General features: G+C 36.5%; 1 protein-coding gene across 19 annotated transcripts in view; it reads right to left on the bottom strand.

The window, feature by feature from the left end:
• The window catches only part of LOC121330646 (RNA binding protein fox-1 homolog 1-like), an 879,666-nt gene that overhangs the window by 433,144 nt on the left and 418,594 nt on the right, over positions 1 to 27,928 (bottom strand). For all 19 annotated transcript variants that reach the window (XR_005951881.1, XM_041277313.1, XM_041277305.1 and 16 more), the window contains one exon: positions 9,448 to 9,495. Coding sequence is in view for 16 of the 19 variants with exons in the window: in XM_041277313.1 (XP_041133247.1) it covers positions 9,448 to 9,495 (48 nt within the window). In the remaining 3 variants the exon portion in view is untranslated. The remainder of the gene's footprint in view (positions 1 to 9,447; positions 9,496 to 27,928) is intronic.

Here is a 27,928-nt window from a genome sequence, read left to right as displayed (position 1 = left end):
TTACCGCAGTTATTACAGACTGAAAACGATTAGTTAGTTAGTTGAGGGAATGGCGAGTTGGAACAAAAAGATTTTTGCTTTCTTTGTTTCGTACAAAATTAACATTATAGTTATGTCAATTTCACACGTTAATGTAAAACGCTCTTTTCAAGTTTAAAAGCACAGTATAAATAAACACACACACACACACACAGTATTCATTGTGGCTGTCTTGTTCTTGTTCTTCAGCATTACCTATTGCTTGTGGAACTTAATTACAAATTACACTGTGCAACAAAAACATTTTTTTTTTTTGTTCCTGGGTAGTAAGTGTTATTTCCTAATTGCTTACGCCTCAAAAGTATAGAACATGGCTATTATTCCCCACAAACTTTGCTTTTGTGACCAGGACAGTGATATTTCAAAATATCACTATTTCCAATGGGAAAACGGGCAAATGTGTTTTTTTGTTCACATAAAGTCAGAAAAAAACAACATATGAATCCAAATTAACATGTATTTATACTAAAGTAATACAAAGATTTAGAAGTGAGTAGTTTTTCAAGATTTACAATTATATTTAGCACATAGGGCTAAATTTCATGTTTCTAATTTTTTTTTCTTCAGATACAGGTAGTACATACCTTAACACGGGGCCATAATACCATACATGTATAGTAATTAAGTTATAAATTTATTGCTACTGGAGTGAAGTGTGTAACACAGTGGGCTTTACTTGCTTTCAGGTCCTGCTAACAGATGCTTTTGCTATGCAGTGGTGTTGGTTTCTTCCATTTACTGTAAAGTGAATCTTTGAGAGGTTGAGGAAATTACTGTATATCACCAGCAGATGGCAGAGCCTTATTGACCACTCAGAATTAATTGTGCAATTTACTGTATAAACTGAATTAGAAGAAGAAAAATAAAGTAGGCTATAGCCAACAGACAGGGCCTCTGCCATTTTTTGTTAAAAAAAAAAAGAAAAAAAATGTAATAACGAAAACCTCTCTCAAAAAGAACAATGTAAGAGAAGTTAAACGTCTGCAGAAACGAAGCCTGAACCTTAATTCAATGCACAGTTACTGTTTCATTGCTTCCAGGGTGCATCAACAGCTAAAATCTATTGGCAAGTTTGTTTAATTCCCCTGCACATTACCTATGTTGTTATTGTGGCTGCTTATTTGCTCACAATAACACATGAAAGCAACAGGGATTGTTCATGCTGGCTGGTTCAATCCCCCCTGCCTAAAACCACTCAGTTTAGTGTGCAAATCAAACAAATGCTTTTGCTTCACCCAAGGACCTGTGGGGGCAGTATTTTGCTAAGGCAGTAAACCCAAACACTCTGCATGCAGGAAAATCATAATGAAACTACAATTCTTCTGCTTCCTGGGGACTTTCATTTCTAGTTCATGCTGCAGGCAGTACCACAATAGTGAGATTAATTCATACAACTGGGAGCCACTGGATCAACAAACAAATACTCACCACAAATAAAACGGCATAGACCGTGAGAATACACTCATACATTATGTATGTTTAACCTTTATAACACAGCAAACAAGACCCCTTCTTATCATACCTCAGGGATCAGCATTAGGTCTGCTGCTCTTCTTAATCTACATTAATGACTTAGATTCTGGTACAGTAAACAAACTTGTTAAATTTACAGACGACACAAAAATAGGAGGAGTGGCAAACACCGTTGCGGCAGCAAAGGTCATTCAAAATGATGTAGACAGCATTCTGCAAACTGGATAGACACATGGCAAATTACTTTTAATACAGAAAAGTGTAAGGTTTGCACGCAGGCAATAAAAATGTGCACTATAAATACCATATGGGAAACACTGAAATTGAAGAAGGAATCTATTAAAAAGATCTAGGTGTTTATGTTGACTCAGAAATGTCTTCATCTAGACAATGAGGGGAAGCAATAAAAAAGGCTAACAAAATGTTTGAATTTAAATCAGGGCAGTAATGTTAGAACTTTACAACGCATTAGTAAGACCTCATCTAGAATATTGTGTTCAGTTCTATATTTGTATTGTAGTGTTTTTATGAGTATGAACTATGCTACACTTGTTAAAAAGCATGCAACTATATATAAAAAAAAACAACTTTAATTTTTTTTTTTTAGAAATAGTACATTATTTAACCACCAGGTGGCACTATGTAGGCATCCCATTTGCTATAATGGGCTCTGCTTGTATTCAGGTTTTCACCTCAAATGCCCACATGCCAGCCGTTTTCTTCAACAAATGACTGCAGGAGCATGGATCTGAGACCTACTCCAGTTGCTCCGAGTCTTCAGCTCTAACCACTAGGTTTTTTTTTTTTTTTTTTTTTTTTTTAATATTATTTATTTATACACGAATTTAACCCATTGAGACCTATATCCAAGAAAACAGCAATCAATTTGTATCTATAGCCCAAGGTGCAAATGCACTTTCAAACACTGATGAATTTGAACTTTGGCCAAATATATAAGCCAACTATTTGATGAATAAGAACAAGGTTTAATCTCCGTAGAGCAATGTTTGGAAGATTCCCTTTTTGAAACACAGGTGTACCTTGGTGTTCAAATTCTCAAGAGAAGAAGATCTTAATAAACCACCACATGAATCAAAAGGCAATGCATGTGAAGCTCTGCATTAAACAACACGCTGCTTATCAGGCTGAGACCCAAATGCTGGATACCACAGCAGCTGCTGGACCCCATAGCACAATATAACTAAATATAATGGTTCTCTTTTTGGGACCAATAAGCACCTAATTGCACTATGCATTACCCTCTGGTTCCATATGTTCCAGCCCTATTCTTATCCCAGTCCTGAAGTTGCAGTCTCCTAACTTTGAAAATGAAAATGTGTATTATCACTTCAAACATCAAACACACATCTGAATAACAGCAGCTAATTCAAAGACAACGCTAATTCAAAGATGACCTATTGTAGTACGAATCATGCATGATGAATGCAATCGTTGCCTTCATACAAACTGCAATCAGGCAATGGGCGTGAGGGGCAATCTATACTGAGTAGTTTTTTCAAGAGAAAGGACATGTAATTACTGTATTCAGCATGCAAGTGTACATTCTTTCCTTTTTCATTTCTTTACTGCTTTTTTAAACATACCTATAAAATTGGTGTTGGTGTAATTCATATGTGGAAACAGGTTTGTTTTGTGTGCTTTTTGGAGTTGTTATGTTTGATCAAATGATTGTTTACAGACAGGCGCTCAACTGAGTTGCCTGCCTGTCTTGTGTGTGTGTGTCCTCTGTGTGTTAACATCGTTGGTAGCGTCATATTATTACCTGTTTGTTTACTTTCTGTTTTGTTTTTAATAAATCCTGCTCGCCTGTGCTGGCGTTTGAACTCCAACTCCCATGTCTCTGTCTTGCAATGCGGTAACCCACAAGTGACATGTTTAAATGTTGATCAATATGAAGGAATCTTCATAAAAGTACTATATATTGATGTTCAATTCAAATTTGCTGTTTTGTCATTATTCTGATACAGAAAAATACCAAACGCTATTACAGTGAACACCCTAATATAACAAACATTTCTCCAGATCCCATGGGGGTCCTTTATAGTGAAGTTAGCATATAGTTTAATCTTTTAATCTTAACTGTCTTGCTGTTTGTTTGTTTGTTTTTTTATTTATACAGGTATTTAACCCATTGAGACCTAGATCTCATTTACAAGGGGGTCCTGTCAACAAACATGTACAATAAAACAACACAATATCATGTGTGGTAGTGACTTAATCATTTTAGGAGTCATAAGCAAAGGACATTCACCCAAACATGTGCGGATCCTTAACCAGGATCAAAACATTTACAAGAGGCCCTAAACAATTTACAGAACATGTAAAAGTGAGACTATCACATTTACTCCTTGTATCATGGTTAAAAGAGTTAAAAGTTTTTGGGAGCCGATAGGCAAATAACATTTTATCCTAACTTGTGCCAACCCTTGGAATGACCAGGTTGGCAGAATCACAGGAATGCAGATTATAGTTGGTATCATACATGTTAACCAGAGCAGTTAAACAACAAGACACCCATCCTTTAAGAAACTTAAACACAAAACAGTACCAGTGATAAACCCTTCGGTCTGTAAGTGAAAGCCAGCCTAATTTTACATACATATCGCAATGATGAGTCAAGGTGGGACATTCTAATAGAAATCTGCAGCATGTGTTGTGCAATACGTCTAGTTTGTGTGACGACTTAGTCACCAATTCTGATCTGCTAGACTGAGAAAAGATCTTCCTATTTCTAAAATGGAAGCCTAATTTAGGTCTTCCCTTTGAAATCAGTTTGTCAGTATGATGATTAAATGTGAGATGCTCATCAATCCATACGCCTAAGTATTTATAATAAGGAACTTTCTTTATGACCTCACCTTTCAGTGTAACAGTAGTTCTAGATGGATTTTTATACTGCCTTCTATTAGGACAGAATAACACAGTTTGCGTCTCAGATACACTTTTGTTTAATTGTCCGCTGGATACTAGACAGCATCTTACTGTAAGTTAGTCTTTTACTCCTGCATTTCACTTGATCAGACAGTTCAAAAACTCCCCGAAGACCAATTTGTGTGGACAAAACTCCCCCAAAGTGTCTCATGTTCATTTTTTTTTTACATTTATGACAAGGGAGAAATTTCAGCTTGCTTACATCATTTAGCACAGTGCAAAAACAACAGACCAAATGCGCACCATATGGGCAGGATATTGTATTGCTTGCATCCAAAAAAAACTGGCAAACCGTAAAAAGTGGCAGGGAATCAAACAAGAAACTCTCTGGGATAACTAAAAGCCAAAAGTTTGTTAATCAGAAATGCTTTCTTTTATTTTGTGTTTTTCTCAGTTTGATTGCTACTCTTGGGAGTGTAGATAAGTGGGCAAAAATATGGTTCCTTTTTTTTTTTTTGTTTTTGATGGATTGAGTCACCTCTGCAAAAAGTTATAGGTTTACTTGTAAGTAGGTAAATCAAAAAAACTAACAGCCATACAATTCACTTTTTTACACATGTGAATTCTGTTTTATCAGTTTATTAAAAGTTGTTATGGAATTGTGGGAAATGAGGGGGCGTGAAACACAATACAAATAGGTAATGTGTTAAATTGTATTTAAGGAATTATCTCATTGCTCTGTGTTATGTAAGAAGAAACATTGTTATCCTCTCATCAAACCCAAGCCAATAAGTGAATGCTAACAGCAAGGGTGTTTTACAAAACAAAGACATACTGTGCATGACTAAACACTTTAGCAAAAACAGAATAATGTACCAAACATTAATGTACTATGTATACTGCAAACCTAAATAAAAACCATTCTTGTCCTACGTTAAAACTAATACATAAACTTTAGTATAAAATTAATCTGAGATGTAAAAAATAATGCTGCAAATTGGGATCTTTTCTGTCTGGTTAGCACGGAAAGTGAGAAGGTTCAAGATTAGTGCAATTCGAGGTCTGTGAAACCAAGCCATGTCGCCTTTTTCAGTAGTTTCACAGGAATAAGGCATTCAGGTAAGTACAAAAAAAACACCTTTATTAAGTTTATTGTGCTCTTTTTTGTAGTAAGAGTGTGCAGTTATTTCTTTAGAAAAACAACAAAAAAAAATAAACATGAATACTTAAGTTTAAAATATGTTTGTTTTGAGTCAATAAATGTATAGGCTGTGTCCCGGCAACCGAATAATCGCTAAGTCTGGGATCTGATCTCACAAATGAAAAAGTAAAATACAGAAACATGTGTTTTATGAAAGTATGCATGTTTGAACATTCAAGTACAGTCCTGATGTTTGATGTAAAGGTTGATCTGATATGATAGTCTTACTGCAGGTTAACAAACAGTAGAGGATATTAAAATGAGCAAGCCAGAAAGAATAAGATGGTAATTGCAGACCAGCACTACTTAATTGTGTGTTTTAAGTACCTTAGTGACATTAATAAACCAGGAGAACACAAACCCAGAATATTACTAACACCTAGAAACAGCTGTCAGCTACTCAACTTCATTTATCCTCTGAACTTAGGACAACAAAGTTAGGGATCTATCTTGATATCTTATAGCACCAGGGTAAAGATCAGTCATTTCTGTGGTGCCAACCAAATAAAGCCATAACTTTTACGATTTCTACAAAGCTGCTCCATAAAATTAAGGACAGCAAAGGGTCACTATCTCGTGGGTAATAAAAGAGCCATTTCCCTCAGTGAGTTTGAAGGTTCACTGATTTTGCTGAAGACTGGTCAAGGTAAGAGCAAATAAAAAGTGTTGATCCCCTGCTTTCAGCCTGTCACAGAGAGATAAACTCTGTACTGTGTCACATATTTTCAATTTTTCAGAGACTCTAGTGCGTCAGCCCAGCCTAAACCCCATGCTTTCTCCAAGGCCACAGTGCATCTAGAACATATTGCCTGCAGATTGTATTGATCTGGGAGATATGAAATAGAGAGTGCTCACCTCTGTCACTGTCACGGTTTGGTTCAATGTATTTCACAGGTTGCTCAAAGCACTTACTTGTGACAGGCAAGTGGAACACCACTGGCTTGGAAATCTTCACTGTAACCAAGGGCTAAATGTTTTTAAAGACATGTACGGCTTGGTTGCAATTTTCATGACATAAACCCACCATTAAATCAGTGTTTGATTGAGGCAGAATAGGAATCCACTTCAGAATATTGGTCCATAATGACTTAATCTTATAAAACAGGGTACAACATGCTTTTCATTATACAAGAAATGTATACTGCTATTGGTTTTTTTGATTATTATAATGTGTACAGAATCAGGACAGTCCTTGTTATAAGCTCTTAGTGGATGCTCTTCAAACTGCTCCAATCTAAAGTAACACTTTAGCATTACTCAAGAATGTCAATAGTTAATTACAATAGTTAATGTTGTTTGAGGGTCTTAAAACAATTATGGGAACACACTTTTTAATGGAAAACACTGCAATTGTGTTTTTTTTTTTTCAAAATAATGTTCTTATATAATGCATCTCACTTGATGACCAAATTATGTAATTGTGTTTGTATTATTTTTTTTTTTTTAATGATCTTAAAGCAAGATTCAGATCAGAATGGTCTTCAAACCAATGCTGTACATGCATTTTAAAGATTACTCTCTTGTATAATTTTTAGGACATCAAATGCCCCATTTAACTCCTCATACAGTACTTCTGCTGTTAAATATAAAATAGATATAATTAATATGTAAATGTACATTTACAGGTTTAAATGCAAGATCCAGCCAATCACTGCCGATATTCCTAGAGACAGTAAAATCCATGCTGAAGACTGTAATTGGCCTGTCACAGTCCTGATATTCATTGTGTAATTATTCTGTAACCTTGTTCCATGAAAGGAGGAATATTGTGCTCTTTATTGACAGGTGTAATTTGCTTTGGTATGAAATTATTGAACAATATGACTTTCCATTTTATAAAACTGGCCTCACGTTTTGTTTTGTTTTTTTTTGTTTTTTTTTTATTCTTTGAGAGCAAGTCATTCTGTCTAAATACAAACACTAAAAGGCAAGTCCAGTCTCTCTCTTTTTTCAAATATCTGTCAACCTCAGGTCACTTCAATTCCACTTTCTGAAAATGACCGATTACCAGTTTGGTTTGCTCTAAACACTATAAACACTAGCTTAAGAGCAATTGTCATTGCACAGAAAGTGAAACTCTGTAATTATATGTCAATGTGGAAGGCTTGAGTGTGCAGTAATATAATTGGCATGATTATCTTTCTAACTAGAAGATGCACTGTGTAAAATCCTCTGCAATGCATCGGTCTCATAGCACATATGAAAGATCTGAAAACTTTGAACAATAGTTGCTGGTGTCAAATTCAGAAATTCCTTGACAAGCCTGTGTTATTTCAATAGTCAATAACGCATGAATATTAAAGATAAAGAACACTTTGGAGGTAAAAAGAAAAAAAACAACACATTTGAATAAATCTCTACTGTCAGCTTAGGTCTTTCTTTTTGTCAGTTTTCAAGATTTGTTTTTTTTTAGGTCAGTACTTTGTTAGTATATTAAAATGTTCTAGACTTTTGTTCTGTTTTCTGCAGAAGGGGCACCACGATGTAATAGTGAATGGTATAGATAGATTAATGTCTCTGCTGAGCGGGTTTAAGTTAGGGAATGGTATAGATAGATTCATGTCTCTCTGCAGAGGGGGTTTGAGTTGGGGAATGGTATAGATAGAGTCATGTCTCTGCAGAGCGGGTTTGATTTAGGGAATGGTATAGATAGATTCATGTTTTTGCAGAGCGGGTTTCAGTTAGGGTATGGTATAGATAGATTCATTTCTCTCGTTCTGAGATCACCAACAATTGGCGTAATTGGCACTTCTATTATGTGTTGACCACCCTGCTCGATGTTTAAGGTCTAAAATTCTTTTCTGAACCAGTTTTCCAGTCCTTTCCTTTGAAACATTTTATAAACATGTCCCTGGGGCTCTCAGGAAATATTAAACTGCTGGAAAATGAAATGGGCAGCTAAATGAATTCTGTCACAGAGTGGTTACATTGAACTTGGATATAGTCTGTTAATGCTAGCTTTCCAACTTGAAAACTGTCATTATTTAATAATTTATTGAGAATGGAGCAGTAAGCATTCAAAAGCATAACTTTTAACATCGTCAACTGAAGAGTAACAAAAGCTGTGTTTTAGCAAAGGTACACTTGCAACATCCTTTGAATACCAGCCTTTGCATATCTGGCTATCTTGAATAAAGCAAACAAAGGCAGAGATATATGCTTTAGAGCTTTAGAGTTACTTTTTAAATTGCTTTGCAGATTATTCAGATTAGGAATTCAAATAACTGAATACAATGGTCAGTAATAATCACAGCAATACTGAAAGAGATTTGAAATACAGCTCATGCAAAAGAAAAATATATAAATAAATATCGATACGATCCATTGACTAAATATCAAATTAATTCTTTTGACAAATACAGAAAGCACAATTTATGATCATATTTTAAAATGATCCCTTGGCAAGGACATAGACACACACCTACACTTCCAAGACATCTGTGAAACCTGTGAAAATTTAACAGTGCAGAAAAAAAAGTATGAAGTAGATCTGAAACGCACATACCCAAACAGTGAAATAGCAAATGCATCTGGATTAATTTGTCATGGTTTCCATTCAAAATACACATTAAAGAAAAATCAACAATCCATACAAGAATGAAACACATTAAATAGAAGCTGTCAGGGCCTCTGTAGTTAAGGGTCATGCACACATTGCACCTAAGCTGCTCTGTTCTCTGAACAGGACTTCAATATCCCTGCCAACTGTCTTTACTGCCTCATGTTTGCTAACATGCCAGTCTATCAACAACACACAGCTTCCCAGCTATAATCCTCTTCAGCTAACCCAATACATGAAAGGCACTGAACACACACAAGTGTAACATTTATCTTTTACTCACTGTGCTGTCTTCTTTAATTATGCAGCCGCTACAATCAGTTTTAGGATCCTGAAAGAGAAGGTATTTATCATTACTTAAGTAAGACAAACAAAAAAATACACAAACATTTAATAAATACTCTGCTGTGGAGTTATTTTACAGCTCATATATACATTCAGTTATGTATATTGTTATGTAACGTCTAACAAATCAGAATACACAGGGCTTCTATATTTTATCCACGAAGGCCATTTATGGATGGACAAGCACTGCAACAGACCTTTTGTACTTCAGTATTATTCTGGATTGTCTTTTTGTAAAGTCACTATGTGCCGAGAGAGTTAATTGTAGAACTTATAAAAAGGGAAACATAATATCTCAAGCACTTTTACCTACAGATGCAATTCTTACAAAATGCACCAGAGGTCTCTGCATCACACCAGTGCAATGGAGTAACCACAAGCAATGCTGCAATGTGATGATTTTAAAGCAGTAAAGCAGCACAGTTTTGGGGGGTGGGGGATGGGAACCTATCGCAGATGAAAAGTGGGTCTAAAAACAGGGTTCTCATTCAGCAATAGAAAGCATACTTTACTGATGTGTGCAAAAACAAATAAATGAATCAATTCAACAACGTGTTCTTCAGTGTATTAGATCCTTGACTTTCTCACGTTTTCCCTTCCTCCAGATTTAATTAGTTCAATATGAATTTATATCAAATGACAATACATTCCACACTATATAAACCCAGTTATGTTCAATTGTATTACAATTCAAATTGCTGTGGTACAGTGGGCTATGCAGAGTAACACTAAGCTGAGCTCATCGCAGACCCAGTATTTACTTAATAATTTACTAACATTGATATATGGTGGACATAGATCAAATAAACATCACTGTCTTCCCTAAAAGAACACTACCTTCCCTAAAACATGTTCCATAATATATTCCTCTACCACTGCTGTTGAGTTCTAAGTCTTGCGCTTACTAGTTCTGACAGCACCTAGGCAGACATTTCCCACAACTTTGCCATTCACCACTAACGGACAGATTGGTCATTCCCAAGAGGGGAAAACTTCTTTTTAATGGATTTCTTCCAAACCTGGACCTAAACAATACGTGTTTTTTTCTTTGTGTAACCCCCACTGCCCATAGACTAATGTTTAGAGGTAACAATCAAACTGACAGGGCCTGGAAATGTACCGATCAATTTAGGACTGCTTGACTCCTTTAAGTCACATCCCAAAACACAATCCTTGACAAGTTTCAGCTCTGGGATGGTTAAACAGAGTCTCCCGTCCTCTGGAGATCTGAGTGGCCAGGCTGTGTTAGCATGCTCACTGGCTACTGTCAACACAGCAAGTCCGTCGATCCCATCGGGGCACTTTTAGATGAACTAAATCAGACTCTGAGTTGACAACTTCAGTCCACCACAAAGTGATTAACAAGCACATCCTCAACGAAACTTGGAAAGAAGAAGCAGACAAGCACAAAACTGTAAAACAAACCTGTGAATGGAGGTGGTGGCCTGGGGCTTTGTTACAAAGGACAGACTGCCCTACCCTGGTAATACCAGTGGGGTAATGTATAGAATAATGTCTGCTTCTGTATTCTCTGTGTACTCCATTCCATCTGAATATAGCCTACTTGATACAAACAATCAGTATTTCCCATTTGTAAATGCAAGGCAGTAGGGCTCCCAGCTAAAATTGAACAATGCTTTTACTATGCAATACTCCATCTGGACAGCAGATGTCAGTCACTACTAAGGAAAAAGCCAGAACAGTAAAGTGCTGTACTATAACGACAGTTACATTGTTAGAATATAATGAGGATGCACATAGACCTATACTTTTAAATGTATGTATTCATCAGAAATTATCTGTTTATTTCGTTTATATTATTATTGTATTATTATGCTGCAGACAGTCACCAATAATATTGCAACATGCATTTTTCACTGAACATTATCCCAGATTATAGTCATGGATGCTTCATCATAGTTATGGATGCTTCATTATAAAACACTGTATTACCTTCTCCATTATGCTCAACCACGTGTTGTTATTAGCTTCCAACTGAAATAATATACTGAGCAAATGTTCATGGATCAAATAAAATAACTAGAGCAAACAACTGAAAAAAAGTTGTTGTAAATATTATGATTCACTGCGATGATCTGAACAGTTTCTAGGCTTGACTAAAATAAGCTGGGAAGTTATTATATTAATATTATCAGTAGCCTGGGTTATTGAGCTTTATGTTCATGGACTTTTCTATTAAACTATCCTTTATCTTTTTCACTTTATGAAACTTGCTCAATAACATAATCAATACTGTATGAATCTGATGTATTTAAAGCATTTTCAGCCTGGTTCAAAATCAGCTGATATAGGACACAGCAGTTTCAGGACCTAGACCATTCATTGTGGAGATCCTGTATACACATTTTACGAGACAACGAAGGCAGCAGAGGTTTAAAATACCCTTGCAAGTACAGTCACTTCTGCACTTTAGAACTGTCTTAAGGGAACCTTGACTACTAAATCCTGAATAATAAATGAAAGTATTCAGCATGACTCGCAAATGAGCAGACCCAAAACTGTGTAACAATAGCCACCCATGCCAAACACAGAATCATGCTGTAGCCACCCAACAAGGTTTTGTTGTTTACTTGGAACTGTCTAACAGTAGATGAATGCACACTTAATGAATATAGTTACAACAGCAAAAATGCAAACAGCGTTGAAGGTATTAGCTTTAACTTATGAGTTATGTAAATACTGTTTTTAAAGTATATTTTGATAACTGTCAAAACTCTTCCAAACTGTTGTTAAAGAAGCTTGACTAACTCATGTGTTAACGTTTAGAATAGATTGTGAATAAGTTCCACATTTTTTTATAATTTATGTTTGAAGCTATGGACATATGAATAAAAAAAAAAAAAAGATATCTATAAACATGCATTTGTGTTTGCTATAAAACGTGTTAATAACTAATACACACCTTTGAAATAGAAACAGCAATAACATTGCTTGGCCACACTTATAGCAATACCCTTATCAGCAGGATATGTGCAGTAAAACTCATGATCCTGGATTGTCCAGTTTTTATTTTGGGTAGCTTTGACAATAATAGTCATAGTTCCCAAAAGAGCAGGATTAGCCAGTAAGTATATTTTTTACTGACTGGATCCAATGTCCAATTATTTTTCCACCCAAGCAGGGAGTTCACTTCACCAGATGGCAAAACTGCCCCAGGAGGGAGTCAGTCCAAGAGTTGAGAGTAGAGACATCACCCAGTCACTAATTTATTATGCCCTTTGATGTTTAAAACTTAAAGGTTTCGGTCCTGGCAACACGTTTCCAACATGGCGTTTACAATCCCCTAGCTCTCTCCTGCCAGGGCCACAGGGACCCTTGCATACAAAACCAATAGGAGGGCTAAAAAAGTAAAGACCTTGAAGCAAGACCTCAACTGTAATTACATCCCTGCATTTTTACAACTCTTCATTCTCCCATTGACAGAGAACTCACTTACTAAATAATACATTCAATAAAATGCTTAAATTAGCCAGGTAAGAGCCATCTAGCAATCCTAAGTAGAAGGCATCTGATGACAGACTAAAAGATTAATGCAGCTTAAGCTATCCAATATCATAAGACTTTGCATCTCTATTTAAAGACGCAGCAATCTTTTTTTTTTTTTTTTTTGCTGTCGATTACGTTGGCCTAGTTTAGGATTCGCAGCTAAATTAAATAATACATTGCTCAGAATCGCAAGCTGTCACAGACCGTGCTAATATTGTTCAAAGTCTGCATTAGAGAAGAGATTAGGGATTGAACTTTTTTTTTTTGTAATGAGGATCAAGAGCCATTCCTATGCTTCCTCTCAAAGGAGGTGAAACACATTCAGTGGACTTATATATTAGGTTGGTTAAATGGCAGACCATTGCGTTTTAACCACATTTATTTCCAGGCTGGGCTCAGAAACCCTAGCGCAAGACAAAACATTAATAAGAGATAACAAGCATATCAACATTGTCTAATACAGTAATGATTCAGTATTCAGTATATTGTGTGTGCTGGGGAGGCAAAATAAGCTGATCCTTGGAGCCAGCATTACACTTCAGCCATCAACACCAGGCAGAAGGATATCTACAGATGCAGATGGATCACATTAGTTTACTATAAAGCTACATCTTAGTTGATGCTTATCTTGGCGAGAGTTGAAATCAGCATAAAGTTTTAACATCTACTCTCATGTAATGGAAATCAAAATTTCCTGCACAGTCATTTACACTATCTTTAGAACTCGTAACAATTAGAATCATTCCACAGCTGCAACAGCTTGGGCTTGCCTAGGAACTGATCCACTAGATTTTTCAGGAACCAATCTATTGTAAAGCCTTCAACAGAGCCTGCTGTACTTTTTGACTGGTATCGCCCTGCCCAGGAGTCCGCAACTGGATTAATGTCTATTATCTGCAATGTTCTTTTCTAAAAGGACTAGGTACTACCAAAAGGCTCATACCTCTATCCATCAATCAGCCTTAGGGGATTTTACCATTTTCCCCAAAGCAATATCACACACCAAATGTAGGTACTAAATGCGAGGAAAATCAAGAAAACCAGAGTGTAACAGCTGGTTTATAAAATAAAAATATGGGCCAAACTGGGAATGTATGCCCATCAGGGAATCTTCTAAATATAAAAATAGCTTCTAAATAAGTTACTGTACATATAGGACACTGATCAAACAATTATAGTGTGTATTAGCCTTTATAGTGTGTATGGCCATGTGGATGCTGATGCATTGTTTGAGTGGAAACAGGTGTCTGCCTATATCTATCTATATACACACAGTAAATAAAATCCTAGAGACTCTACAAACACAACACGATAATCACGTTTTGTGGGCTGCGGTGTAAAGGCATTAGAAGATTTTTTTTGCTTGCAACTTGGCAGCATCAAAAAATATAAAATAAGGAAAGTTGAAAAAAAAAAGGTAAGAGACACTTTTATGAAAAAAATGTCTTACCTATACAGCCATGAATATTTAGTGGTGGGTTCTACAGATACGATATATATATATATATATATATATATATATATATATATATATATATATATATAGGTAGAATTAATGTATGGCTTAGCCTTTTCTCCGTGAAAGTAAAGAATTTAGTGTTTTTTTTTTTTTTGCTTTTATTTATAGCCAAGTTATTAGTAGAACACAATAGTGAGAATAGTTTGTATATCACTCCAATTCAAGTGTAGATTGAACTCTGTGACCTGTTTCTACCACTATTCATTATTAATGAATTCCTTCAAGCTGTTAAAATTTAAGGGCACCATTTAAAAGCTCAAAGTTTTTTGTTTTGTTTTTTGTTTTTTTTAATTCATTTTTCATTCTCTAACGTGTGTTCCACACTGACCTATACTACAAAACCCTGTGAATTGTATAACTATTAGTACAGAAACACATTGTTTGCCAATAGAGAGGAGACATCCTCATTCAGAGATCAGTCACCCTATAGGATCAGCCATAGAAGTGCTGCATGAGCAAAGCTAGTTCTTGCAACTAATATAACAAAACTTGACTATGTCCATTAATTTCTAAACAACTGGGTAAAAACGATCAAAAGTACCAGGTGTTTGTTTTGTTTCCCTGAAGGATCTCAACAAATACAATCTAATGATAGTACTGCTTTTTTTCTAGCAGCTGGGTAAACAAGATATTTTCGATTTAAATGTTTTGTCTTTTCAAGGTCTTTAATTGTAATTTGCCTGCATCTCTAGGAAAGCTTTGAAAATGAGACGCGCTTCATCTTCAAGGTTTCACGGCAGCTAACGGAGAGGAAGATAAATAAATAAATCAGATTTGAAGTAAACATTGTGTTTGTTAAAACAACGGCCAAGCGCTTCACATGGTTTTGAGTGAGATGAAAATAAAACTGCAACCTGAAAAAAAATCTAATTCCACAAACCAAATATTACTGAATGTCATGGAGCTAGGTAAATGTGAGCGGAGTGTCTTGTTATTTACCAAGCCGCTAAGTAAATAGTGACTGGCTTCCATTGCTTCCAATTGCAGAAGCTAGGCAGATAACTGATTTCCTCAGAGTTTTGAACTAGCTCACAAAATATATATATATATATATATATATATATATATATATATATATATATATATATATATATATATTTTTTTTTTCAGTACCGTGAAAAAGTATTTGCCCCATCTGATTTGATGCACTTTTGCATATTTTTGGCACTGAATGTTATCAGATCTTCAACCAAAATCTAGTATTAGATAAAAGGGACCCTGAGTGAACAAATAACACAACATTTTTATAATTATTTCATTTATTTATTAAAGAAAGTTATGCAACACCCAATGCCCCGTGTAAAGAAGCAACTGGTTACGCCAACTTTAGCAGCAATAACTGCAACCAAAGGCTTCCTGTAGTTATTGAACAGATTAGTCTCTCACAGCACCGTGGAGAAATTTTATCCCACTCCTTCATGCAGAACTGCTTCAACTCAGTGACATTTGTGGGTTTTGAGCATAAACTGCTTGTTTCAGGTCCTGCCACAAGATCTCAATGGGGTTTAGGTCTGGACTTTGACTAGGTCATTCCAAAACTTAAAATTTCTTGTTCTTCACCATTCTGATGTAGACTTGCTTGTGTGTTTTGGATCATTGTCTTGCTGCACGACCCAGCTGCGTTTCAGCTTCAGCTCACGGATGGATGGCCTGACATTCTCGTGTAGAATTCTCTGATACAGAGCAGAATTCATGGTTCCTTCAATGACGGCAAGTCGTCCAGGTCCTGATGCAGCAAAACATCCCCAAATCATGACACTACCACCACCGAGCTTGACCGTTGGTATCAGGCTCTTACTGTGGAATGCAGTGTTTGGTTTTCGCCAGACATAACGGGGCCCATGTTGGCCAAAAAGTTCCACTTTTGACTCATCTTTCCATAGAACATTGTTCCAGAACTCTTAAGGATCATCCAGGTGCCTTTTTGGCAAACTTGAGATGAGCATTCATGTTCTTCTTAGTGAGCAGTGGTTTCCGTCTTGCTACTCTGCCATGAAACCCATTTTTGCCCAGTGTCTTTCTGATGGTGGAGTCATGAACACTGACCTTAGCTGAGGTGAGAGAGGCCTGCAGATCCCCGGTTGTTGTTCTAGGGTTCTTTGTCATTTCCTGGACGATTTTAGGCCTTGCTCTTGGAGAGATTCTGACAGGACGGCCACTCCTGGGAAGATTCACTACTGTCCCAAACTTTCTCCATTTGGACACTGTGGCTCTGATTGTGGTTTGGTGGAAGCCCAGAGCCTTAGAAATGGCTTTGTAACCCTTTCCAGTCTGATAGGAATCAACAACTTTTTTTTTCCCACAGGTCTTCAGGAATTTCTTTCGATCATTAACTAGGGGGCAATCACTTTGTCACACCTGCAGATTGCATGTTTGATTTCCTTGCACACCAAACAAATGAAAGAAGCACCAAACTTAGGTGTCATTTTTTTTCTTTCAGACCCCCTCTATATACTACTACAACCCACAAAAAGATCTGACCAAATTAAATGTGAAAAATGTGCAAAAATGCAGAAAATCAGACAGGGGGCAAATACTTTTCACTGTACTGTATATTAACTGAATATAATTTACAGCAAGCACAAGGCACTAAAGCACTTTTTACCCCAGTTACATTGAAGGCTATAGCTTACATAGCAATCAATCATGCATTCTTATTAGTGATTCCAAAATATGTATGCATGAGCTGTCAAGGTCACCATGTCAGGAAGAGAGATTTTGGACAAATGGACAGGATTGCCCTACTTTATGCTTTCTGTTTCATTTGATTATTTTAAACATAACTTTCTTCAAAATCTCATGAGATTACAGCTTCCCAGGGAGACTGGGGCCAAAGAAAAAGTAACAATATATGTTGAGATATATGTTGTAATTACAACAATATATGTTAAGATCATCTTATTTGCACGGTATCTAGTCAAAGACACGAAAAGGTGAAGTGCCTCAACAAAAGTACTTGAACTCTATCTATAGCTTTATCAAAAACCATCTCAATCATATTTTGTTCATAGAGCTGGCAGCTGGGGCAATGTTGATGCCAAGCAAAGTGTTAAAAACTCCTACAGCTTCGCAGACTGAAGAGATCTGTTATTTTTTTGCTGTTTCATCAAAACTTGATTTGCTTCCTCTACCACGTTATACCAATATCTGCAGCTTCAGACTAAAGCAGCCTTCTCTATTCTAATATTAACCTGCCTCCCCTCAACCCTTTGCTTTCATCAGTCTTTTCCTGCAACTATAGATTCAACCATCTCATGTGTTCATTAATTTCTCACCTCCGTATGCCCCCACAATTGTCAACACTATGATATTCATCTGTATTTAACACTTTTAACTAAATGCATATGTGGCAAACAATACTAAATCCATGATTAACAACAAAGTTCAATACAATGTTTGTAACTCAGGTCAATGTCAAATCTGGTTTGCCTGTGTAAGGTAGCCATAGCCCATTTTGAGTAAATATATCAAGATTTAAAATATTTCTCCTCGGGGGCTGCAAGAGACAACAATACATCCAAGGCCTCAGGCACAGGACTAGCAAGGAAAGACGCTTTCCAAGCTTGTGTACTGTGGTAACCATGGAAACTACAGGAGTTCTATAAGTGTGCAAGAGGAGAGAGAGGAGGCTACGCAGGGTTTTTTGTTTGTGTGTGTGTATGTGTGTGTTTGTGCGTGTGGGAACGCTTGACTGTCAAAAAAAGCAGGAGTTCGTCCAAAAAATGAGCAGGACTTGATCGAAAGTTAGCGGGTAATATGAGCAATAATAAACAAATCAAATAATACTTGTACTGTAAACTATGTTTTTGATAACGATGATCATTAGGACAACGTGATATGCAAAATAAACATGTGTTGATAAAAAAGGTTGTTAGGTTTATATAAAAACTGTATTTTTGAATATTTCTCTTGTTCTGTCCACTGACTGTGTGCCTAAACCAGGGGTTATTAACTTTGGTCCTCAGGGACATCCAATCATCCAGGATTTTGTTCCAACCAGCAAATAATTGTTTTTATTAAAATCCACTGGTTTGCATTGCATATAGAATTCTCACATACCCTAGATGTTAATATGAATTAGGACATTTAAGTGTTTCATAAGCAATATTAAGCAGTGTGCATTTTAAAACAAACTATTAAGTGCTGGATTGGATTAAAAACCTGGACTACTGAAAGTCGCAGAGGACTAAAGATGAATCCCTGTCTTAAGCAATGACCAAAAACCACACCTGGAAAGTGTCTCTCTTTGACCTTGAATCTCACTCTCGGGGGTGGTAAATCTCACTTAGAATTTTAGGATTGAAACATAATAATAAAAATATATATGAACCACACTTAACAGTGACAATTCGATAGTGATTTTGACATCAGCAATTTTTTTTCTATTTCTTAGGCCTGGAATGTAATATGTATAATAATATGTGTACATATCCAGCACACGTACAATATATATTTTCATAGATAATGCATGTTTCTTTTGTGCTTATGACATGCTATGCAGAAAATAACATCAGCAGAGCCTCTCGTAGCAAAAAATAACATTGGTTGGTTGTTTTGGTGGGTTCATCATCTTAGAGATATACACTTAGCTTCTCAGCCAGACGTCATTTTAATGTACTTCAGTTCAAGAAGTACTGTAGTTATTTTTTTTTAAACACTGCACAAAAGGTGAAATCAAAACCATCAAAACAAAAATTGGGGAGCAACTGACTAAATTCGAGAATGACACCAAACTAGAACAGGAACCGGTTAAACCCAGCAGTACAGCTCCGAAAGCAGACAGCACGCCTAGCAATCACAGGGCTCCAAATCAAAACAACAGTAGAAATCGGAAAGTATTTCACACATTTTAAAACTGTAAAAAAAGTACATGTATTGGTGGCTGTACTGTTTGAACCCCAAAGCGCGGGTCTGTCCTGAATTTCATAAATATGCACCTATGGCCAAAAGTTTTGCATCAATTTTAGGACTGAAACATAATAATAAAAAATAAAAAAAACCTATATGAACATAATTTAGATCTTTTATTTAACATAATGTAATCAAAGAACTGCAAAATGATATCGCGAAAGCCTACCAGAAGCTATAATAGTAGTACTGCTTTTCATATTAGAATTCGAAATGTTCAATTGTTGTTCGTGAAGTATAAAACTACATGGAAAACTACAAAGCGGTATGTAATTCAATATGTTAACATAACATTATTCAGCAGGTTTCATTTGACTTTATCAAGCAAAACTAGTTCATTTTGGCCATAGCTGTATATAGCAAACTATTTTGGCTTGCTAGAAGTGTATGGATATGACTGAAAAAATGGTAAAGGGTAACTTTAACCTAGACATATAAAATGGCCAACAAAAAAAAAATTATAATCCCAAGTGGTCAAAAAGACCCTATAAAAGGCCACTAATTCATCGTTAGATGACAAAGCCAATTGTTACTTACTGTTTGTAGACAAAAAGAAGACAAGGGAGGTTGTGCAGGCTGAGTCACTTGTACGTCTGCGGTTTCAATTTTACAAACACTGTTAAGGATGAAATAAAGGATGACATCATGGACCGTGAAAAGTGTACCTAACTGGCCAAGAAGGATTGACAATTGTGCTGTGAAGACAGCAATAGATGAGGGAAAGCTACAGTATATGTACCATGAGTAAAATCAAAAGGAATTGCAATGCTTCCATATACAAAAAGGTGGCAAAGCGACCTAGGAAGTGTGCAAAATGATCAAATCTAATTTTTACAGGGGTCAGGTTGTTAAATCCTACAGAAATGCACTCTTTCTATGGGGACTGGAGTTAGCTGCTCTACTCTCTGCTTCCTGCTGGAGAGGAGAGAGATGCCTCAAGCAGTGAAAGTCCACTGAGCTTTACTGTGCAATGAAGCTGTGCCCTGCAGCAGGCTTCTGCCACTAGAGGAAAGAAAAATGGGATTGAAAAAACACACACACACAGACTCATGCATGCACACTTTATCAAATCGGGTTTTATTAGCTGAGTATAGTGTAGAAGCTACAAAATAAAACACTGTCCATTAGCAATAAACACATTTTTACAAGTTATTAAAGAAAGGAAATCATGCTTTACCCAGTAATGTCCAATGTTAACTTTTCTTTGGAAAATAATTTATATTACTATAGAGACTAATCTTGGTACCAACTATTTTTTTAAAATACGTTACAGTTTCAAACCTATGCTATGGGCTTTTGAGGCTTCTTTGCAACCATGAGATTATACCGTACTGTATCATTCTAAAAGCTCTACATCCAATAAGATACAAATGTTCTGGTATGCCAAGAAGGAAACAAATAGCCCAAACAACTCAAAATTACTGCATTTTTTTCTCAGTACTGACCATCACTAAAATGCGTGTGTGCAATAAGAGCACTGAGCCCTAGCACACGCACGCACACAAAAGCACACGCACGCACACGCACACACACACACACACACACACACACACACACACACACACACACACACACACATGCATTCGAATGCAAAAGTGCTGCTGCTGCTGCTGCTGCTACCTTCTGTCAGATTTTTTCAATAACCTGTGGTCGGTTTCCTTATTCCCCAACAGGTCAGGACATCACTCACTAACTCACTCCTGCAAGCCTATTTTTCTGAAGCCCCTCAGTGACACTGGGGGGAAATCAAACTCTGAATAATACATTCAATGAGCTACTTAATTAGCAGGGTGAAGGTGAATGTGAAACAGCTGAGCCAAATAATGAGATGTCAGGCATTCCAAGCATAAAAAGGCAAATCATTGGGTTGCATCTATTTTCTCATGGCAGTTCAAGAAGAAAATCACATGCTAGAAGCTATTAGGAAAAGTTTTGAGAAAATGCTGTGAAAGTAACAGAAAGCATATTACTCTTCTTCATTGCAGTGGATTGAAAGTGCTGTCATCATGACAGCTGGTCAAAATGTACCTGCTAACATTCCCAGCAAGACATTTCTTTTAAGATCGAAAAGAAACATCTAAGATCAAAAAGCAACATTTTTGCAATCAAAACATTTTTGTAGAATTAGCTTTGTGTTTTCATTTTAGCTATAATATTATACAATGTTAAACCACCCCATACTTATCCCTATTGACTTCAGCCCTTGTTATCTCTCTTGAGTTTGAATTAGGCATATTATGCCTGAAAGCAGAAGAAATCAAATATCTAAATTTTCAATCCATGTACTTTTTTCTAAAATATGCCAGATTACCAGATAGTCTTGCTATAAATAATTTTTAAAAAATGAAACCATTCCAAAGCCCATTCATCAATAAAAACACTGTGTAACAATTATTATTATTATTTTTTTGGTTCCTGGGTAGTAAGTGTTATTTCCCAATTGCTTATGCCTCAAAAGTATAGAAAATGGCTATTATTCCCCACAAACTTTGCTTTTGTGACAAGGACAGTGATATTTTGAAATTTACCTATTTTCCAGAACATTCCAGATAGATTCAGTGCTGAGTAAACTTGGAATAACTTCTACAACTTTCTAGAACTTTCCAGTAATATAAATAGTAGTATAAATACAGGGGCCTTAAGCCCACCAGTTCAGTTTAGTTCCAGCTGCCTAAGTGGATACATGTCTGCATTTTTCTGAGATGGCATCAAAAGGCTGCAATAGTGGCATTCCTGATGGGTCTCCAAGGCGGTTTTACCAAGTTTCCCTGCTATCTTTGCCTTTGGGACAGCAGGGACACCAAGGCGCACTACCACAGGCAGGACTGGCCACAGCGGACCGAGTTCTCTGTGGGGAGGAACAACAACTGGTGGACCCCCGGAAGGTGCTGATGCCACCACTGCACATCAAATTGGGCCTCATGAAACAATTTGTCAGAGCTCTAGATAAGGAGTCGGCAGCCTTCAAGTACCTTCAAGACTTCTTCCCTAAGCTGTCTGAGGCAAAGGTCAAAGCCGGTGTCTTCGTCGGACCACAGATAAAGAAGATCCTGGAGTGCAATGAATTCCCCAAGAAGCTCACTAGTAAGGAGAAAGCGGCTTGGAACAGCTTTGTCGCAGTGGTTCGGGGCTTCCTGGGCAATCACAAGGCCGAAAACTATGTGGAGCTGGTTGAGACTCTGGTGAAGAACTACGACACAGTGGGCTGTGGGATGTCCCTCAAAGTCCATATCCTTGATGCTCATCTTGATAAATTCAAGGAGAACACGGGAGCGTACTCGGAGGAGCAAGGCGAGCGCTTCCACCAGGATATATTGGACTTTGAATGCCGCTACCAAGGACAGTATAACGAGAACATGATGGGAGACTACATTTGGGGGCTGATTCGTGAAAGTGATTTACAGTATAATCACAAATCTCGAAAAACTACTCACTTCTAAATCTTTTGTAGTCATTTTTGTATTACTTTAGTGTTAAAACATGTTAATTTGGATTCATATGTTGTTCTAATTAAGAAATAACACTTACTACCCAGGAACAAAATTTGTGTTACATAGTGAAATCAGTTTCCATTTGTATATTGATATGGAACAGTATATCCGGAAGCTATTTATAGATTAGTGATTTTTTTTTTTACATTTGCATTAGCCGTGAAACATGTAGTTTCCAAGAAACAAAGTAAAATCTATACTATGGTGCTTCTGCTATGAATACTCTTTCTAAATCTTAATCCTTTTTTGTGACAACTGTCCAAATAAGAACATATTTTCCATTGGTAGAAAAAAAATGTATATGTTCCATAGTCATACAAAATAGCACTGACTTTCATTTTCTAAGAACTTGTTTATCCCACATATAAGTATATTACAATCTGATTTGTTAGACCATTTGTAAGATGGTTTCAACAGCATATGACATACATAAAACAGAAACCAAACCTTGAGGAATCCCACTGCTAATATGTAGCTGTGAGGAACAGATTGTTAATGGTGACAAATTGTCAGATATGACCTGCACCATTATAAAGCTGGTGAATGCCTGAGGCTGAAAGTTTCTCTATGAGTATTGTATGTTCAACCATATTGAAACCCTTTGTCAGGTTCACAAATAATGTTTCTGTCGACCATGATCCCTCATTACTGTGCCCAGGATCCCACATCCACTTTGTTAAATAAAAAAAATTAAAAAGACAGATGGTAAGTCTTACTGGTATGACATGTTGAGTGTAAAAGTCCAGTACTGATTCTAGTGGGCATAGCTGATAAAAAAAAAAAATTAAAAAATCACTGTAACTGGGGTATATTCAGTTGACCTAAATGATAATGCTTCAACTGAAATCCCAATTGCTACATACATACACAGCACAGATTCACATGCACTGTTGGAGATCATGAGATCAATTGACTAGACTCGTTTTCCAGCATGTGGTTTCTTCCCTTTGGGTTATAAAACGTATAATCACACAACGCTTTGAGATGTAACAAAATGTCCCCATGCCATTCTGATGTCTTAACCCTGTATTGAATAGAAAGACAAACTGCTCTACACATTGTAACAGAATATGGCCTCCACAACAAAACTATTTTCACCCCCTTAAAATTCTAGTCATAATCCTTGTTTCTGCAACCAATTGTGTCAGTAATTACATTCAGATTCAGTCATTGTCATGCATGGGGAAGATACAAATTGTCAATTTCATTTGGTACCTGGTTAAATCTTTCCACCCCAATTTCATATGTGAATAAAGTTTCCTTTGAGGAAATGCTGTGTTTGTGTGTGTGTGTGTGTGTGTGTGTGTGCGTGTTTGGGTGGGGTGTGACAGTCTCAGAAAAGGTTCCCTGACCAATCATACACCCATTCTCCCCATAGCTCTGAGAATAATGCCAATCAGCATCTTATTTCCTCTCCTACCTTGACTGAAGCAGCCTCTGTATCTTCTGTCAAGATCTTCAATCAGAGTGTATAATTACACACAAACCAGGCCCCGTCAGTCAGTCAGTGGATAATTTATTCTGGTGTGATGCCTCCAGGACACCCTTGGAAATGAACCAGAATGCCCAATAGGTGTTGTGGTGTTTTTAATTGATTTAAACAGTGGTGGATCTTAATACCACCATCAACTGAATGCAAGACTTGCTGTTAAAACATAATGAAATACACTAAATTAGCTGACTTGTGTGGTTGTTGGTTGCCACTGAAGAGATTGATGGCAGTATTAACATCCAATTGGAACCAACACAATTTTATGATGCATGCAAAAATAGTCACATTAACAATGACCCGATGAATCAGCATCTTGAGATAAAACTAAATAAAGATGAAAAATAAATACTGCAAACCCACCAAATACTGGATTTTGCAAATAAAAACATCCACAGGCTCTACATCCAAGGTCTTTCCATATACGGCTAAATAATAATTATACAATGGCAAGAAAAATTCCTGAGGTCTGATTGGTCAGCCTTGCACAAGACCCATGATGTTATGCTGAGATACCGGCAACCTCGTCACTGAAAACCTACACAGACACATCAATCCTCCAAAACTGTCAATAACACAGAATAAATGACACAATTCCTGAAGTCAGTTTTACCTTAAACAACAAGACAACTGTGGAAACCTTGTTTGGCAAAAAGCATTCAAAAACAGAGCAGCCAGAAGACCAGACAGCACCTCTCAATGAGAGAAAAAAAACATTAAAAAAAGACACCTGGATATCGACTCTGACAGATCGAATCTGACAGAAATGAAGCATCCATGAAATGACAAACCAACAGTCAAAGTTTTTTATGAGTGGGTGAGTAAGAGTAACACAAATATAGACTTGGAAACTGTCACAACAGAACACATTAATATAGTTCTATGATAATTGTATGCCTCTGTCAGAAATAGCTCTGGAGAGTATGGCATAAGCAGTTACGTGGGGCTCAGATCAGACTCAAACAGACACTTAAATGAACCGCCCCTGAGCTGTAACATTAATATACTGTCAAATGCAGATTTCAACTCTGCCAACAATATGTTCACGGCGTGCATAGAAAACGTTCTTATTAACTCACTTTGAGCAGAAATAACACTAGAACATTATAGTTAATAATGTTCTATAGTTGTAAATGGGAAACAGGCTCTCTTTTATGAGGCAGAATGTTATTTACACATTTGTCTAATTAAAATTACTTTTAAACACGAAATGAGTCTTCATTTTTTAAACTGTGAGCCATTGTACAATAAGAATAATGCAGTCCAGGGTGTGTGTTGTGCTGCGATAACATCGCTTCTCGGATGTTGGACACAGCCAGTCTGCGGCTTCGTGCCCAACCCCCGAGGCATGATGTTATCCCAGCACAACACACACCCTGTCATGCATTATTCCTTTATTGAGGCCTGCACAATTTCTTTAAAAAGACTACTGATATTGATGTCCCTTTAGTTCCCTCTTGCATGGACTTTCATGTGCTATTGGTCAATGTCTGTCACTATGGCTTTGTTTTTTTAAATGATTTTTATTATTAATTTGAAACTGTTGTTTTACTACTTTCACTTATTATTAACTTTTGCAGGGTTTTTGGAACATGGATGTAATGAATATATATATGATCTGCAAAGTCAACACACACTTTCTAACTGATGCATTATTAAAAAAAAAAAAAAAAAACAACAACAACAAAAAAAACCCCACCTGTTTAAACAGTAATGCAAGCCTGATGAGTAACTCTTAAGAGACATAAAAGCAGAAATTACTCTTGACATCATCTGTCATGACTGAGTTACCTTAATTTACATATAATGAATTACAGTTATTATTCTGATTAAAATACAGACGTCTGGAGTGTTGAATTTAAAAATTAGTTTGTTATCTGACTTCTCTTTCTCATATATCCATGAGTAGAAATAATTGTGATTCGAAACTCCGTTGTAGATTTCAACAAAGACATTTTATTAGATACAGTAGAGCAGGTGGGTACTCTATTTTCCTTAAGCATGTTATAATAGGATCAACAAGACAATACAATGTTTGAATTAATATAGGCTTCCCTTATGACCACCCCTTTTTTCTTAACCTGTCAGAAAATATAATTACATGCTGATGCAAGTTTTATAGGCCTCCTATCAATCAATAATATCACTGACCATGTGGGTCCTCTTTCTTTTTATATTTTAGTGCACTCAGAAAGTCATAACGTCATAAACAGAAGGAAGGAGACTGTCAGTCTTTGAAGATTTTAACCTCTTTAAAACACAGGGTCCCCTTTAAATTGCCATATAGTGCATTTCAAAGCTTTCTCCTTGCCACCTGTCTTTACTGCTCCAGCAATCAATATTAAACCCCAAATTGTCCAACAAACTTAACTCACCCTAAAACCCAAATACTAACTCAATCTAAAACCCAGTTAATTTTGTAAACTAGATTTTCTTGTAAAATGTATGGTTCTTCAACATGGAGGCTTTGATTACCCTAGGGCCTTGCAAAACTAATACAATTTGAATGACTTGCCCATTTTAGTAAAAAAATTATTTTCCCCCCCAGTAAAAAACTCAAAAGTGCAGCTCACGTATTCATATGATTCAGTCACCAAGTTTACAGTTCCTAAAAATAGAAAGGTTTTACAACCTAAATGTGGTCTTGTTTTTAGTTTTTTTTTTTTTTTTCGACATTAACTGATAATGTATTGTTAAGTCACAGCGTGAGAGGCAACTAAAGAATCAGGATATTATTAAAATTCCCAATGACTCAACAAAATAGACATAAAGACAGATCACCTTTTATTACAAAAAATCCATCTCTCAGTTGTATTGGAAACCACCTCCATCACATGTCTTACAGTGTTATCATCTGGGATAGGATTCCTGCCATAAAAGCATTAATGTATAATCCCAGACTCTGCATTAAATGTATCTGTATTCAGTTAAAAAAAAAAAAATAAAACCTGTTTCTTTTTCAGTTTATTCAGCATAGAAGTAATAAGTGCAACCAATACCAAAATCTAAGTAAACAAACTACCTTTTCCCCCAGAACATTCCCTATAAGAGTTAAGTTCAGCTTACAATGTAAAAGCCTTATGGTAAAAAATTGGCAACCATTGTGGCAAATGCAAACGTTTCGCATTTTGCATCTCCTGAACACAGGGAATTATTCAGTATCTGGACCAAATCAGTCCTTCCAGTAAGTACAGCATTACTGTGGAATTAGCAAGAAGGTTTCAAGGGTGGAGAAGTTTGTCTCTATAGTTTTAAGTATTATGCTTAGTTGAGCGCCTTTAAAATGAAGAATTTAACAAGTTTAAAATGGTGACAGTTTGAGGCTGCCGAGTAGCGCATCCAGTAACGGAACTCTGTATAGTGTAGGATGCACCCTATACCCTGCAGGTCGCCGGTTTGGGTCTAGGTTATTTCACTGCCGTCTGTGGACAGGAATTCCCAAGGGGAGGCGCACAATTGGCCAAGAGCTACCCGGGATGGGGACTTAGAACGTGTCCTCGGCTCA

This window comes from Polyodon spathula, chromosome 18 (assembly GCF_017654505.1).
Source record: "Polyodon spathula isolate WHYD16114869_AA chromosome 18, ASM1765450v1, whole genome shotgun sequence".
NCBI classification, from domain to species: domain Eukaryota; kingdom Metazoa; phylum Chordata; class Actinopteri; order Acipenseriformes; family Polyodontidae; genus Polyodon; species Polyodon spathula.
Note: the sequence above shows the minus strand (reverse complement) of the source record. Positions and strands in the feature narration are given on the sequence as shown.